Source organism: Zosterops lateralis (assembly GCF_965231275.1).
Source record: "Zosterops lateralis genome assembly, chromosome: W".
Taxonomy (NCBI): domain Eukaryota; kingdom Metazoa; phylum Chordata; class Aves; order Passeriformes; family Zosteropidae; genus Zosterops; species Zosterops lateralis.
In genome coordinates this window covers 11924419-11942163 of record NC_139801.1, presented here as the reverse complement: position 1 = coordinate 11942163, position 17745 = coordinate 11924419, and the positions used below count along the sequence as shown (strand labels likewise).

The 17745-nt window shown below is 46.7% G+C and overlaps 1 protein-coding gene across 1 annotated transcript in view; it reads left to right on the top strand.

Annotated features, from left to right (window-relative positions):
• Window positions 1-5367: 5367 nt before the first annotated feature.
• Window positions 5368-17745, top strand: part of LOC310922181 (heparan-sulfate 6-O-sulfotransferase 2-like) — a gene marked incomplete at both ends in the record, with an annotated part of 143817 nt that continues 131439 nt past the window's right edge. The window contains 1 exon segment of the mRNA XM_083882596.1: window positions 5368-5876. Coding sequence (XP_083738722.1) covers window positions 5368-5876 — 509 coding nt within the window.

The window sequence follows — 17745 nt, the reverse complement described above, 5'->3', positions numbered from 1 at the left end:
GTGAACTCCCAGCTCTGCAGTAATGAAGGCTACAAAGCCAATTGCCCCTCCTCCTCGACAGCGGACCAGGAAGAGCAGTGGTGGCTCAGACCATCCCTCGAGACCCCTTTTTTAATAAAGTCATTATAGGAGGAAACATTGTCTCCTGCCTGTTATTCTTAACAATGTGATGATCAGCCCAAACTGGTGAGCTGTCCTGGGTTGACAGTGCCTCCTATCCCATATCGTGGACTACCTTGTTATGTCTAACAGCTGTCTCTATTTTCCTGTTGGCTGGACGGGCACTCTCGGCCCCCCCCTCTCTGCTCGCTGGCTTTCGAGCGGCTGGCTCACTCTTTGCTTTTGCTGCTTGCACTTTTGCTTTTTTTTTCTTATTTCTCTTTCTGCCGCCTCTGTTTGTTTTTTTTTTTCTTTCCCTCTTTTCCCTTTCCCCCCCTCCTTTAAGATTTTGGACCAGCACCGGACCTGACCTGACCTGAGAAGTCCGAGGATCTCCGGGGCACACGAAAGAAGCTCTGCGCCCTCCCCCTCACAGTAACCTGAGCCTTTTTTTTTTCTTTTTCCCTTGTGTTGGGGGGTGTTTATTCATTTGTCAATAAACTGTTTTTTTCCACTTTGTTCGAGAAATTCCTTCCCAAACCCAGGGCTGGGGGAGGGATGGTAGAGGTTTGGCTATTAGGGGATTCCTTTGGAGGTTCTCCCCTAATTCATCCTAAACCAAGACATGAGCTAAGAATAGTTTCCTAAAGCAGCAAAGATCAATCTAGGGCTTGAGGAACAAGGTGTTTTATTGATCTGTCTCCGGGCAAACACCCGGTGCCTTTGCATACAAACCCCTGATTTTATGAACGCTCCCGTGGGTAATAAGAGAGGGTCAGCCCACAATGAGATCCTTCACCAGCTCAACTTGGCCCTGCTGTACTGGAGGAAGGCAGTGACAGGGTGGGTGCAGAAGACACCAGCCAGTGACAGAGGACACTTGTAGGTGGGAGAGGAGCAGTGGCCATACCCATGTGCTCATCTGGGTATGACCATGCACTGAGACACAGGGTGAGGGAAGCAGAAAAGGGTTGTGTGTAGGGAGTGGGAACAGAGATCATGTGTTAGGGGTGTCTGAGGATGCCGTGCGTGGAGAGGGAGGTGGAGAATTTTTCACTGGTGTTACTAAGCTCTCAGTGGTTTTGCTTGACCTCTTAAATTAAACCAGCTGCCCTGCCAGCTATTGAATCTTGCCTGTGCTGTGAAACCTTAATAGCTCTGCTCTGTCCTACTTTTATCTAGTTTGAAGTGATTTTCATTTCTTTAGTTGTGGTGGTGCATTTTTGGTTTTACCAGTTTTCTGTATGCATTTGTTCTTTGTTTTATACTGTTTTTATATAAGTTATAATGGTCTGTCCCATTTACCCCCATGTTAACCCCTTCTTGGTTCCCCTGAGTGATTGTCAAGTGTCAATCATAATTGTGGGTCCTGTCCATCACTTCACAGCCTCGCCCTGATGTCTAGAAGGTTCTAGTGAGATGTTGAGTGATTGGCAGGGTCCCTGGTTCTCCCCTCCCTTGATTTATGGATTTCTTCTACTGCCTGTCATTTATGTTCAGGGTCACTCCCTTCACCTTTTGGATTGGTTCCAAGCTGTCCCCTTCCCATTTCTCCACCCCCATACTTAAGGTGCTGTACAGAGAGGAAACTCAGCTTTGGCAGGCTGACTCTCTGGGTGTGAAGGAGTTCCATATGGACTTAATAAAACCCATCTGAAGTTCCCCACCAGAGCCCTCCCTTTATTCCTTCACCACTGTTCACGCTTCTGCAGGGCAAGGACCCACAGGATCGGGGAAGTATCTCAGGATACCGAACCGTACTTTCACTGCTGCTTCGGTGCCAGGGCTAGCCAGGACATGGGACACGGGTCCCGAGAGACACACCAGACCACCGCATTTAGTGACTAAGCAAATGTTTTGGGTCCCTGGATCAAAGCTCAAGAGCATCATTTACATACTGTGAGTGAGAAGGCAACAGACTGGAGGCCAACACTCATTACTCAAAGGATGATCATTGTTTGTTTAGCCCATTCCAAAATAATGGCTCTGCTGGGAACACCAACCCAGTATGCATCATATCTTTTACAGTATATATTAATTTAGTGTAGACATTAGGCCATTGTTATTCTCTCTGTTTAATTCCCAGGTGTTAGCATTCAGGATTGGTTTTAACTCACCAGACATGTTTGTTATTTCATAATGTAAAATAAATAAAACTGGAGGCAAACTTTTTTAAAAAATATGAATGACTGAGAGAGTGATGGATGTAAAGCACAGAAGCATCTATAATTTTAAGGCTTGAATTTCAGAACACAGAGTTTTCTTTAATGGTGCAATCCATTCATTTTGGAGATCCAAATGGAAGCAAATTATCTCAGTAGTTCTCATGCCTAGAATCTTTGTGATAAAATTGCCTATTATTGTGAGTGTAAATGCTTTCAAAATATTATGGAAAACTGGAAAAAAAGGAAAGACAGAAGAGGTTGCTCAAGGATGAAAACCATAAAGAAATTGTAAGAAATGGGAGATTTCCTAAGATTCAGTTGAGTGTTGTTAGAGCGCCTTCTCAGTTGGATACTGTTTACCTTGCCTGTGGTAAGGCTTTTCTCTGTTAAATACCGTTTAGCTCAGAGCTATTGTTATTGTAATTGCAAATGCCTTTCCTAAATGTTTTCTCGGTCAAATGTTACTTACCTGAGACCCCTTTCTTTGAAACTGCATCTTTCCCGTCAAATAGCCCCTGCCCCTGCCGCTCCCTGCCGCTTCCTGCATGGCACCACCCGGAAGGCAAATAAAGAAGACGCCCATGGGCCTTAGCACCCAGAGAAAGTGGAATAGATATAAAACCCCTAAAAACAAGGAGCTGTCCTGGGTTGCAGTGTAGGATGTACACAAAGTATTTATTCTATCACCATCTTCATGAACTTTTGAAACCAGGTGGGCTAGTGTTTTCCCAAGCCCCTGCCTTTGGGGTGTCTTCTGCTAATGGCCCATTAACGCCCTGCCCATGATTCACAGGTAACTCCCTCCAGGAGTTATCTCTGTTTAATGGGCCATCAAGGACCCACTTCACACTCATCATCCCTTTGTGAGATGCTCTGCCCAGGGGGAGGAGCCAAGCATTCTCACCTGGATATAAGCTGGTATGTGGGACAGTCCAAGCAGCACTTACCTACTGGATTCCCAGAGGACCAGAGCTACCAGACCTTTTCTACAGGATCACTGCTTCAGGAAGAGCACCTCACCTGGACTGCTTCCACCATCCTGCTCAGGTTGTATTCTGACTCTGTCAGTGGTCCTTTGTGTTATTGCATTTATTTTATTTTATTTTTACCTTTTTACCTTTCTTATTTTTAAATTGTATCTCTGACTTGGAGCCTCTCATTCGTTTTGCTTTCAAACCACAACAGGAGCCAACACAAAACCAAGGACTAAGAATAACCACTCTGGGTCGGCAGAACCATAGAGAATCTCACACCAATCAGAGCTGAGTTCCACCTCGTTACCATAACTTAAACAGCACTCGACCAGACAGACACCCCTAGACCACGAGCCCAACAGGGTCTATCCCAAGGACTCCCACGAGGACAGAAGTCCCAGCTCTGTCCTGAGGCAAAGCTGAACACCTCCTCCTCTGCGTTGTCCATCGGGAGCAGTGGTGGTGTGCGCAACCCCTCAAGCCCTCACCTAGAGCTGATCTTAATAAAGGCATTAATAGGAGCTAGTCGCTTTGCCCATTCATTTCAGAAATCACCTCCAAACACCACATATACATGCTGAAATTATTTAGAGAGAATTGCTTGAGAGGAGAGGAAAAGGAAGGCCAAGCCAGTCTTTTTTTTTTTTTTTTTTATGGTGAATAAAGGTCTGGGAGAATGTTTACAAACTATTTTCTTTCCTGCCTGCTGTGCATATTAGAAAATTCAGCCGTAGGCTGATTGGCCAGGCAGAGAAACAGATATCACAAGGGACAGGGAAGCAAAAGCTGAGGTGCTATGGTGGAGAGGGGAGGGGAAGGAGAAGCTCAGACATTTCCAGCCCTACCTGAGACTGAGGGTTCCTGAAATGCAGCACCTCTGTGTAACATCAGATAAGTATTGCAGCACATCAGTCAAACTGGGGGTGGCCAAATCCATGGGCCTGCCCCGGCTGCTTTTCCATGAAGAACAAGACACTGGGGATGGGGTGAAAACTTCCTTTAGCCTTTTTAGCCAGAAACCTCTTTTTTTTTTTTTTTTTTTTTTTTTTCCTTGCAAGGCTGCAGTTCTCACAGGCATTAATTGCCCCAACATCAGTTGCATCAAGAGGGAAAGGAAAGCCTCAGGCTCACTGGCTGTGTTGTACTCCATGGCCTTGCCAGGTCTTGGCATGTGGTGGGGAGGGTGTCCCTGTGGAATGGCACGGGGCGAACACGGGGTGAGCACCCATGTGCTCCCACCCACAGGCCTCATTGAACAGCCACCAGCAGCTGGAGGGCTAAACATCATTTGCATACAAATATACACGACTGTAGTCAGGGATAAATCCACTGAGTCCTTGTTGCTATTTTACTTACAGAACACTCTCGTTGCGCAGAGAAGTTTTGAAATATACTGACAGAGACAGCGCAGGTATTTGCTACCTGAATCAACAGAAACCACCTGGGGCATCAAGAAAAGCAGTCGATGCACTACCTCTCCACCCAAAAAAACCCAAAGCAAAACCAAAATACTGTGTGTTGGTGTGAGGTGTGGAGAGAAAGTGGACAGCTCGGTGCCCAGTGATGGGAGTGTGTGTGTATGTGTGATGAACGGGCGGGAGGGTGACCCCGCAGACGCACCACTGCCATTAACTGGGATGTTCCCTGTGGAACAGCACCCTCCGCCCTGCGCCACGGGCTGCCAGCGGGCATTGGGGCGGGCAGGACGGGCACAGGGCCACGCACACACTGCCGAGGATGCGGCGCTGCTCAGGCCACCGCCTGGTCCGGCACAGGAGCAGACGTAGCATCCCGGTGCGCCCCGGCCGGCCACGCTCAGAGCACACTCGGTGTGCGCGACGGCTGTCGTCGGCGGGAGCGCCGATCCCGGTGCGGTGCCAGTCCCGGTCCGTGTGTGGAGCGCGGTGCCGGTATGGTCCCAGTCCTGGTGCCGGTCCCATTCCCCGTTGCATTCTCGGTGCCGGAGCGGCCGCACGGGGCCGTCCCGGAGCGGGCGCGGCCGCGGCGGGGCGAGCGGAGGCGCGCGGCGGGGCCGGGCGTGGGGGCTGCCGGGAAGGGCCGTGGGCAGCGGCGGGCGATGGCGGCGACGGTTCTGAGCGGGGCGGCGATGCGCGGCGCTCTCGGCAACGATGGAGGACCGGTCCCACAAGGTGCTGCTGGCGCTGGTGATGCTCTTCCTCTTCGCCGTGATCGTGCTGCAGTACGTCTGCCCGGGCACCGAGTGCCAGCTCCTGCGGCTCCGCGCCCTCAGCTCCGACGCTGCCGCCGACCCGTACCGGGCGGAGGACGAGACGCCGGCGCGTTTCGTTCCCCGTTTCAATTTCTCCGTCGACGATTTGCTGCGGCGGGTGGACTTCAACATCAAAGGGGACGACCTGATCGTGTTCTTGCACATCCAGAAGACGGGCGGCACCACCTTCGGGCGGCACCTGGTCCGCAACATCCAGCTGGAGCAGCCCTGCGAGTGCCGCGCCGGGCAGAAGTGCACCTGCCACCGGCCCGGCAAGCGGGAGACCTGGCTCTTCTCCCGCTTCTCCACCGGCTGGAGCTGCGGGCTGCACGCCGACTGGACCGAGCTCACCAACTGCGTGCCCTCCGTGGTGGACAGCAGGAAGGAGGTGCGGCTCCGGCCCTCCAGGTGAGGCAGTGCCCCGGGGGGCTCCCCGTGGACTGCGGTCCCTCCCCGGTCTGCGGCGGCGGCGGGACGGGCGATGGATGGCCCGCGGGGCGCAGCCGTGGCGGGGATGCTGCGGCCGCGGGAGGAGGAGGGAGGGGGAGCGCGGTGTGACCCGAACATCCCGGCACGGAGCGCCTGGCACCTCCAGGAGCCGCACTGGCCCGGGGCCATCGCGGTGGGTGCAGCGTGCCCCGAGCTCTGCAGGGCGAGCTAAACCTGCCCCGCTCCGCCGGCAGGGAGGCGACGGAAGTGATGTCCCGCCGGCTGTCGCGGTTGTGACCGCCGGTGGGGAGAGGCCGGGGGTGATGAGCCCGGTGACACAGGAACAGGCCTGGCAGCCCCACAGCTTGGGGACCCTTGGAGCGGCTCTCCCAGGAGAGAGGGTGCTTGGGTTGCCTGCGAGCTTCGCCCAGAGCTTTTCCATCTTTGGCTGTATAGAGCTCCTGTAGCTCCAGTGTACGCCAAGAATTAATGTTGGTTTTGGGAGTATTGGTGAACTACTGTATCTTCTTGGTACCTGAATTTTTGCTTCAGGATGGCGGCCTTGCAAAGTAAAGGTTACTGTTATGGCTGAGTTACCTGCAAATATTTGTATTGTTCTTCAGCCCTAACCTTGATTATTCTATGCTTGCATTTTGAATTTTTGTGGCACTGCTCTCTCTTTATCCCTGGATCTTCCTTTGAATTTGCCAACCTCCCCTGACCATAGCAAGGGAGTTGCCTAAAAGTTGCCCATGTCTTTCAGAAGCCCAGCTGGCTTTTCCCCTGAGCAGTGAGGACCTGCTTCCTCTGCTCCCAGAACTCTTTGATCAGAGCCCACCTTTGGTTGTAACAGACTCAGGAGCTTGTCTGTGGCTGTCCATGCAGCTGTACCGTGTAGCAGAACTGCTCAGGGTTTCATTGTCATTTCCTCTTCTTTTGTGGGAAATTAGAAACTAGAGTATCACTCCTATTGCACTGTGAGACTAATGGCAGGTCCCTTTACAAAGAGGCTAATGTTATATATCATGCTATCTGAAGTCAAGTCTAAGCACAGATTCACTTGAAATACAAAGCAATTTCTTTCTAGAGTTCCTTTTATATATTGTGACACTACACTGCCATCTACTGAAAAATGCTTAGCATCATTATGGTCCTGTACCCAGGGAGCAGCTCTTCATCAGACTTGGTATTGTGATTCCTGCTCTTTTGTCTTCCCTACTGCTTTAAATTTTAATTGTCTAATTTTTTGTGACATCCCATTTGCTAACATCAGGACCAATTCCTTGCCTTCTGAATCTATTAGCTTCCCAGTTTCAGACTGCTGAGCCTTGCAGGCTGCATAGTTTATTTTACCTGTCCTATAAACATGTTGTTTGTCACAGAAATGTAAATCACATAACATGTGCTCTGTTTTGCTGTACCGCTTCCAGTGATACATGTTTCTCTTTCCCCAGAGATGGGCCTGGCCTGCAAAGCTGTAGCTGTGGTACAGGAATTTCCTTCCTTTCCCAGAGACAGGTCTGTCTGTGCTTGGTCTTAGCTGTGCTGTCCAGAAAAATGGGAGGTTCCTTGTCCTGAACCCACCACCTGAGGGGGAAGGGAACATCAGACTCGGAGAGCTGGGATTTTGTCTGCAGCTTTTGGCTTTGTATTGTTTTTTTCCTTTGTTGGATATCAGACATGCTTTCCTGAGTTGGAATGGAAGCAGTGCATGTACCTGCTCAGGAGTTCAGGGCAATGGTTCCTCATCCTATAAACAATGTATGCTGTCACAGCTGACTTCTGAGAAGCTACTAGGACTTATGACTTGGGATTGAAGCCAGGAGAGAGGGAGGAAAATGAAGCTGTGATGATTTTGCATTAGGTAGAGGTCTACTCTCTCAAAGCCTTCAAAATGATATTATACTTTTAATAACCTAATTACACAGTTTGCTGAATAGCTACAGTTGTTCTCAAAAAAAATGTCTTGACAAGCAATTATTTGGACTGCAATTTCTAAATGTTTAAAAAATACAGGAAGAGAAGTTCTTGAATGAACAATAGTCCTTTCAAGTCTTTCTGCCCATTTTAATACCTTGTCTTTAATTTTAGTTTGTGTTCTCAATTTAGCAGTGGTTCAGCTGACACTGGTTAATTAGCACCTCTACCTACTGCCAGTAACAGACAGAAAGTCTAAGCCCTTTTTGGGCAGATAAAAGTTGCTTTCAGAGCAGCAGTAGGTGTGGGATGGGGGTTTCTAAGCCAGGAAGCCGTGCTGGCTCCAAGTGGGGTCAGCCTGGCTATTTCTGAACTGAGGTTTTTAGGGAGAAGCCTGACCATCCTGGGTCGTGTGCTGGTGGGAAGGGAAAGGAAATCACGGCCCTGGTGTGCAAATCCTGAGAGAAGGGGAAGCAACTTGAAGGAGCGCAAGGCCCATTCGGGGAACATTGTGAGGGCAGGGAGAAGGATTCAATCAGAAGCAGAGAAGAATTTTCTCAAGCAAACCTTGGCTTGACAAGGGTGGGAATTCCTGCATTTATAGTTGAGATGATTGAAAAGTGAGCCCTCTTGTCAGAGTGATTTGAACTCCTTGGCAGCTGCATCAAGCAGTCTATAGTTACTGTCTTGGGGCTGTGTAGCCTTGTCTGGAAATACCCAAATATTCAATCAAACCTTTTAGCTTGCACCTATGTGTGATTACTTTGCACAGATGTTTGTCTTTTCAGGCATGGTGACCCTACTTGTCAGATTGCTGGTTACCTGGGCTGATCTCTAGGGGACTTTTGTTTTGTTTAAAAGTTGAGTCTTTGTTAGTCTGGAGGAAACTCTGTCCTGGACCATGCAATGCTCAGCACCAGGTACAGAGCATCTCTGTGGTAGGATGTGATGGGATCAGCCTGGACAGTGTACACATGAAGAACCTTACTGTCTGCAGCAGTTATCCTGCAGTATCTGCTTTTAATTCCTTTAGTATTCTGCCTCTGTTTTCTCTGGGAATTGCAGGTTTGGAGTGCAGATTCCTTCACTGGAGCAGTAGAAATACTCAGGATGGTTGTTGTGCTTTAACACAATCCTGAGGTGGATTTAACACCATGGTGCTTTCCTGTCTGTGAGCATATAGGTTCCCAAAACTTCCTTTCCTTTGTAATGATAGCTTGTCCTCCTTAATAAGTAGCAAGCAGATAAATATATCTTCTCCTTCTTTGGTTCTTTCTTCTTCTAGAGGAACATGGTTCTCTGGGTGTGGGATTTTTGGATTTCTCTCCTTGGATCCCATTGGAATGCATATTCTATATGCTCCTGTTCCTGTTTGTTTCCTGTTCCATCAGCCCTGCTCACCACTGCAGCATCCAGAAATCACAGAAGAGGGAAGGGGGAAGGTATAGGCAAAGTTGATGCTTTCAGTGCTCTGGACCTGCCACTTGAGAGGTGAGTGGAATGGGCCAATGGTGGTGGCAGAAAAGAGGGGATTGTCTCAGCTTCTTGGCACCAGTGGTGAGAAAGGAGAAATGTGCTTTTTCCTAGTCACGAGTGACTGACTTGGGTCTATTGATTGTGGAAGCCTCAAAGCTTTTGGCACACTGAATGGAGGCAGAATCCAAAGTAACTGTGCATCACAGAACTGAGATTTCTCTCAGCTCTGGCTAATTATTATGGAAAGTGTCTACTGAAGTTGTCTATAGCAGTAAATCCAGTGGCACCATTGCAAGAAACAGAAGGCCTTGAGGTTAGACAGGAAACTGTAATGAGACATAGGAGCAAATACAGGTACCAACATTCTTAAGTGGTGTCATGGCTTTGTCCTCTCATTGGGTGAGAGATGTGATTGTGGTTGAAAGTTGGACTGTATTTGATGTTCCTCCTGGGTAGTGTTAAAGGAAGATGTTCCCTGTTGAAAGGAGAACGAGCTTGTAGAACTGCCTCTGGAGCCAGACAGTCTGAGATTGGAAGAAACTTCATGCTGCTGGTACAAGCCTGTTGGACCAGGCTGGTACCTGCTGGCTTTTAGGAGGCCTGATGTTGGCACCAGGTTGTGATGTGGGGCAGAAGCTGCTTGTGATGCATGGGTGTTCTTATCTTGTCCCTGCATGTTAGTGCAACCCTTCCAAGTTGAGTTTTACAAAAATCGGAAAAAAAAAAAGGTTAAAACATTTCCTAGCAAACTGGAAACACTTAAGGTGTGTGTGTCTGTTGGCTGAACAGATTAATCCACATGCCCTTGAAAATGTGGAGTCATCTACTCTGAGGTCTGCAGTACTGGGTCTGACTGTGGTGAGGTTAGTTTAGTTTTTAGTTTTCCCCACAGTGAATTTTCGTCATGGTGCTGTGTGTACGTAGCTGCAAAGGTATTGGTAACAGTTTCCCAGTAAACTGCTTTGGTGCGGAGGGGGGAAACCGTCATGTACCACTGCCAGGGAGAGAAAAGTCATTTGTAGGTTTGGTTCTTAGCAGCTGTTGAGTGTGCCTCTCCCTACTGCAGAGGTATTATATAGCTGTGCAAGAGGATGAACTATGTGTTTCACCTGTAGTGGTGGAAGTTGGGGAATAGTTAAGCCCCATAAATCAGCACTAAACCCCTTGTAGGCTGAAGAGAGCCTTTAGCGTCCCATGGTGCCCCAAGACTTTGGGTGGATAATGCAGGCTAAGGCAGAAGGTGGACAATTTAAAACCTCTGGAGCTGGTGGAGCAGACACCATTTCAAAGGATAGAGTCCCCCAGTGCTGCTGCTTTCGCAGTGAAGCCTGGGGTGCTGCTCGGGGAGAGAGGGGACCAGCACAGCTGAGCTGGAGGCTATGAGTGAGCAGATGGGGTGACCTGCTGTAACTTGGGCTCTGGCCAGAGCATCAAGAGGGTGCCTGCCTGCCCTTGAAATACACATCACTGAAACTCCCTGGGCAAAACTGGGCAACAATTATAAAGAAAAAAAAAATCCAAAAACACCAAACAAAAAAAAAAACCAACCAACCAACCAAACAAACAAACAAAACCCACCAAAAAAAAAAAAAAAAAAACCAAAAACAAAAACAAAAAAACAAACAAACAAAAAAAAAACCAAACCAAACAAAAAACAACCAAAAAACAGAGCTTTTGCAGAGATGCTGCCAGGCCTGAGTGACTCTGAGCCGCTTCATTGTTCAGCAAGATTTCCTAATGATCCTGCTTGTTTAAGCCTGGTAGTTGCAGGGTGGGATTTGCAGTGAATACTACCTTGCCACCCACAAATGTGCACCTCCAGCACCTGAATTTTCCTGCATGGCACCTGTTGGGACCAAAGCAGTAGGAGCAGTGGACCAGCCTACAGAGTGAAGAAGGGATTTTGAGGGGAAGGGCAAGGGATTATTTTCATAAGTACAAGTGTCTCCTTCACCTAATCCCATTACAAGGCCTAACCTTGAAAGGCTTGGTTATAAACTTAAGTTCATGGGATTTTTAATCTCCTGGGCAGGCTGCATTTGTGTGAGTTAGAAGCCACAAGCAGACTGTTTCTCTTGTGGAAAGTTACCAAACAACAGGAGAGACTTCTCTCTCTCAAAGACTGAATGAATGACTATTTTATAAGTGGTACTGACCTGGAGTCCTGAGTTTTGCCTCTTTACATTGTTTGTAGAAAATGAACAGCTGGTGGGAAAAAAGGTTGGTTTAGAAATTTCATTTGTGGTTTTGGTTTTTTTTCTTTTCCTTTGCTTCTCTTAGTGTGTGTTAATAAAATCTATCTGTTTACCTTAAGTTGGGGCCTGTTTTGCCTTTTTCTCCCAAAATCCTATCTCCTAGTTAGGAAACAAAATTCAGCAAACATGAAACCACCACATAAATGGTGTCGCAACTCAAATAAGTGAACCGAAACCACTACAGTTTTGTGGAAATAGAAAGTCTAAACACTTAATTTGTTGTTGCCTTTTCCATCCAGTCCCATATATCTAGGTGGATAGTGAATATATGCATATAACAAGATAATATTTTTGAATAAGTGACAATTAGGACCAGCTTTTTTTCTTCTTCCCTGACTTTAGCTTTCTTTCTCAGCTGTTTATGCTTTTAAAGACAGAATCCATTTAAGCTATTATATACAGCTTTGAGTGAAATCTCCTCTTTTTTAGTCTGAAAAAAATCATGGCTTTAGAGGACTGTAAATCATAAGATCCATTAGGGGTGAGACTCAAATCGTGTTACTTCTTGCTTCTTGCTGCTTATCCAACTCTAAAGGAGCGAAACTTTTGATGTAATATAACTAAATATATGCAGCTACAAGGGAGATAATCTTGCTGCATAAATGATTTTGCACATCTCCATAAAGGCATGAAGAAGAGTATGCCTTTCATGAGGTTCTTGTAGAAAATGTTCCTAATTTCTCATAATCAAAAGGATTGTGCAGTTTTGATGCTCTTAGAGGTCCAAGTAGCTGGAAGATCAATTCTGCCATAACTCCATTTTTTTTGGCTAAGTTAAAACATTGCAAGGCTCCCAGCAATGACAATCTGCTCATTCAGTGCGCTGTTTGAACTACAAGATCCTTTGGCAGATGCCCAAATCAAGTGACTAAAACACTCTCTGCCACTGATTATTTTCTCCAGCCTTCCTTGGGTTCAGAGAAAAGCAACTATTTTAACCCCTCTGTTATACAAAACAGTGCTTCCTTGGTCAGAGCCAGAGAAGCTGCTTTTGAGAGTTTTTTTTTCAGGGTAACTGAGGGGAGAGCATTTCCTTTTGCCTGTGGGAAAATTAGTCCCTGGAGCAATCCCAAGCCATTCTGAGGTTGCAAGTTTTTTTTTGTTGTGGGTTCAGAGAAAGTTATTTGGAATAAGCTTGTGTCCTGCTTAAGCAAAACCTCCTAGGTACTAACTTTATAATATTTTTTGCAAACAGTTAATTCATCTTGATAGTAAAGGTGTTGTGGGGGTTCTTCTACCCATGGAGGACTTAAATGGAGCTGGAGGTGTGAGGAGGTGTCTGTCTCTGCAACATTTCCAGAAGAGCAGCAGTTTATGTTCCTCCTGGAACTAATTCCACCAACTATAGAAGGGGAGTGTTATAAACGTAACGGCAAAAATCGGATTAACAAAGAAACAATTTATTAATAAAACGATCCCAATCACCGATAAAAAGAAAAAACCACAAAAGGATTCACAGCGCAGCGCCGGGTGGAAGAGAAGACCGCACTCTCAGGCACGGTTTTCCCAAATCCACACGGAGCAGATCGCAGCTCGGGGTTTTATAGGGGTTTTCGTGTCCCGAGGCGGAACAGGTGCCCAGGATAGTCCAAATAGTCCAAATAATTTTCGGATGGGCTTCCCGGATTTGCCGGACTCTGCAGACCGTATTCCGGGAAAATCCTTTTCACATGCGGATGGAGCTCGCCGGTCCATGTTTATTTCAATGTGTATTCCTCGGCGGAGAATTCTCTTTTTCGTTCGGAGAGGAATTTCTCTGTTTGGGTGCGATGCCGATTCTTATCTGGGTTAGCTAGTGTCTTTGTTTCTCGTAATGGTCCTCGTCCTGTTCTCTTTGTCCCAGGACTGAGGACCGTGGAAACCTGGGGGGGAATAGTTTCTACAGACCATACCTTTTTATATTAACACCAATCTAACATATCTTGCTATATTCTTTTATCACAAATTTTTACCCAATGTCACATTTATCACAGTCCCCCACCTAATAATTTTATTAAATTAAAAATTCGTGCTTCTTTATTATATTTGTTTCCTGTGAAGAAAACTATTAATACCAATTGGGATCATAGTCCTCTTGAGACATTTCACCATATCCCTGAAGTGTTTCACTTTCTCCATTTATTTTCCCTTCAAATCTTTTCAGGGTCTTTGCTGCTCGTCCGCTCTCTCCTCCTTCTTCTAGTTTCATTAATTTTGATATTTGGGAGAGAGAGGTCGGCTTTCCTGAAGCATTTTCTGGATCCATGGGCAGGGAAGCGATCTGCATTCCCTGGACAACAGAGTGGATTAGTCTAATGAGGCAAGGGATTAAACAGGGAAGGAATATAATACCTGCGATAGAACAAGCTATGAAGAACACTAATTTCTTCCACCAAGCTCCTTGTCCAAAAAACTGATCCCACCAAGAGGCTTGCAAGATGGAATTCCATTTTTGAACTGGCACATACGCCACCTTTTTAATTTCAGCCGCCAGTCCTCTGATTGTCTCCCCATAATCATCTATCTCAATACAGCATTCTGATTAATTGAACCTCCCACATACCCCTCCTTCTTCGGCTAACAAATAATCTAGGGCTAATCTGTTCTGGTATACAAAAGCCCTCATTTGTGAGTGTTGTTTTGCCAGAAGTTCTAAGGCATCTGAAGTGTGGTTGGAGACGATCTCGACCACTGCTTGCAGCCGGATAAGCCTGTTAAGGAGGTAAATGGGGGTCCTATATCCCCAACTGCCATCATTTGCCCAAGTGGCCGGCCCGTAATATTCAATGATTCTTTCAGCGGGCCACTCCTCTTCCCCCATTTTTGACTGCCTCCTGCCATTGGTAATTCTCTTTTCAATTCTCTTTTGTGCCGATCCAGTGTCTCAAAGAGGGGGGCTCCTAGTAAATTACTCTCTGACCTAGGTAGAGTGAAGAAAAAGGGCCTAATCATTCCTAGAGTACAGGATCCCTTCCATTTTCTGGGAAGTTCACTGTATGCCTTTTTCCCGCATATCCAGTATATGCCATCAGGAGCTTTCCATCCCGTATTAATTTTTGAGGGTTCATTCCAATATTCTTTCAGGCCTTGTAGGTCTTGGAAGGGATTAACCCCAGTACTTTTATGCCAACATAACCTGATTATCTCGATCCACTCACAATTGTTTCCCCGATTTCGGCCCCAATAACCCGCAGGTGGTTCAGGTTGCCAAATCCTCGATTTGTCATTCAAGTTTACTGCAAGCGTGTTTATACATGGTGTATAACCTACCAGGTCAGTGAACTCTTTTCCTTCTCTGCTGATGCAGATAGTGCCAATGATTCTTTTGTCTAATATCCATCCCTCTGATCTTTGCATGGGTTTTGATATTTTAGATCCCTCCCATTTTAAGAGTTACTCTGGGGTAAGTCCTTCTCCCTTCCAAGGCCACCTTTCAGCTGATTTTAATCCTCCACAAATCCAGCAATTAGATAATCCTAATTCAGTAGCTATCTCCTGTATCAGATCTATAAAGAGATTCTGGTTAGGAGCTGGTAGCCCCCAATCGCTGTATTGTTTTTCTAATTGCTCATAATGTTCACTGAGAGATTTCAGTCTCTCCTGTTCGATTCTCCTTTTTCTGGTTTCGGCTTCTTGCCTTTTTAATTCTAGATTTATTTGCCTCACCTTACTCTCTGGGTCCATCCCTTCCTCGTTCCTTGAAAAAACAAAAGGTCTGATCAAATTGTAAACACACGCTACTGTCATAATTTTTCATCAGATCAAGGATGATAGGCTCATTGTTGAAGGAAACCTTTTCCTCATGTTTAAGGTTTCTTCCTTCCCAGTATAATTTTCCTCCCATGGTGCACATTCCTAATTTAGTCTTGTCATAACATAAAGGGTTTACTCTGTAATGTGCCAGGAAGGTTGATTGTCTTTTTCCTCCTACCCATACAGTTTTGTTGCATTGGTCACAAGCTGGGATTGGGGAAAGAATCTCGATCTCATGTTTGCGTATGACATGGGAAGCCTTTTCCCCTCCCACAACATGAATTTTTGACTGACCGTCCTTAAAACTTACCCCTGAGTGTTGGCACCGGACCTCCCCTTCCAATTCACAGAGACTGAATCGAGTGCCATTAGACCAACAATAACCTCTTTGTTGCCCTGGAGGGCAGTCGATTATCTGTCCGGTTAATGTGGCAGTCAGGCACTGCTCACACTTCCCTGGGGAACTCACCCCCAGAGGCACCTTGGGGATGGCCCCCTTGGTCAAGCACACGGCTAGACTCAGGACAGTCAGGATTCCCCACAGATGTACCCCTCTGCCTCGCCCTTCGCCCATATGTGAACATATGGCAGGGAAGACCATCTTCTCGGCAGCAGGGATAAGCTTCAGAGGCCCTTGTTGTCCTGACAGTGAATCTCCTTTTATAGATCGCCCACCGAGACAGCTTAATCGTATCACTTCTGCACGGTACTTTGATAGTCCTCCGGCATTCAATTGCCAATTTCCCTTTTATCCCCTTTTTGTAAATTTGGTACCACTCAGGAGAGTCCAGTTCCAAAAGTCCGGCCCGTGTGGCAAGTATTAAGAGACAGCTAGTATTTTCCTGTTCTTCGGTTAGACAATTGGTACACAGTCCCTTCGGTCTGTTCCCTCCCCAGCAATGAGTTACCCAAACCTGTTTACAATAGACACGTTCGAAATGAATAAAAGGAAAGCAATCACAGTTAGGAGTGGTACAACTTATCTGATTTGTCATTTATGGTGACGCTGAAGCCTAATTTTCAGCTCTCCTGGAGGGGTGGTGATCCTCCAATCCGAGGTATTTGAGTCCTCAACCTTTTTTACCCTTGATGAATGAGTCCAGCCTTTTTCCGCAGTTCGGACCGCAGTATCAGTGGTGAGGAGAACAAGGAAGGGTCCTTCCCAGTGTGGGGTGAGGGGAAGTTCTTTCTAGGCTTTGATTAACACTTTATCTCCCGGCTGTATCTGATGGATTGCGAATCCCAGGGGAACACTTTGGGGGATAAGTCCACGCCTTCGGAGATCCTGTAAATTTTTGTTTACAGCAATGAGATAAGGTTGTAATTGTGCATCCTCGACTTGAGGGTGTCCCACCGGCATTCCATGTTTGTAGGGCATTCCATACAACATTTCAAAGGGGGACAACCCGGTCTCAGAGTGCGGCATAGTTCTTATGTTAAGCAAAGCTAGAGGGAGGCATTTGATCCAAGACATTTTTGTTTCCAACCTAAGTTTAGACAATTGAGACTTTAGGGTCTGATTCATCCTTTCCACTTGTCCTGAGCTCTGAGGAAGGCAAGGGGTGTGATACTGCCATCTGATGCCCAAGGCTTCTGAGGTTTGTTTAATAACTTTTGAAGTAAAATGTGTCCCTTGATCTGAATCAATATAGTCAATTATTCCATACCGAGGTATAAGTTCCTCTAGTAAAATTTTTGACACAGTCTGTGCAGTGGCTTTTGCCCTGGGGTAAGCTTCCACCCAATGAGTCAATTTGTCCACTATCACCAATAGAAATTTGTATCTCCCAATTTTTGGTAATTCCGTGAAATCTACCTGGATCCTTTCAAATGGCCTATATGAGAGAGGATGACCCCCCCAGGCAATTTGTCTGGATCTGGATCGATTCACTTTTTGGCAAACGACACACCCTTGTACCTCTTGTTTGGAAAGTTCAAAAATCCCTTTGCACCCGAAGAATTTCAGAAACTGTTCCGCCAATGCCCGAGTTCCCCAGTGTGTTTGTCTGTGCAATCTCTGCAAGATTTTTCTCGCCGCTTCCCTTGATATTAATTCCCTCCCATCGGGCAGCCTCCACTTCCCCCTTTCTAGGACCCCTCCGATCTTTTTGAATTCCTCGGTTTCCTTTTCAGAAGGAGTTAGAGGAAATTCAGGGGCTTCCTCCATTGTCACCTCAGGGGCACTCACCATAAGCAGGGCTGCTCTTTTAGCTTCCCTGTCGGCTAGATTGTTACCACGGGTTTGGAATTGGAGTCCAGTTTGATGCCCCCTTACATGGGCCACAGAGATTTCTTTCGGTTCTCGAATGGCCTCTAGGATTTGTTTAATTATTTCTCTATGGATTAAGCCTCTTCCCTTCGTATTTATCAGCCCTCTTTCTTCCCAAATTTTCCCAAAAGTATGTACCACTCCAAAGGCATACTAGGAGTCGGTATAGATAGTTCCCCTTCTTCCTTTCAGCTGCCGA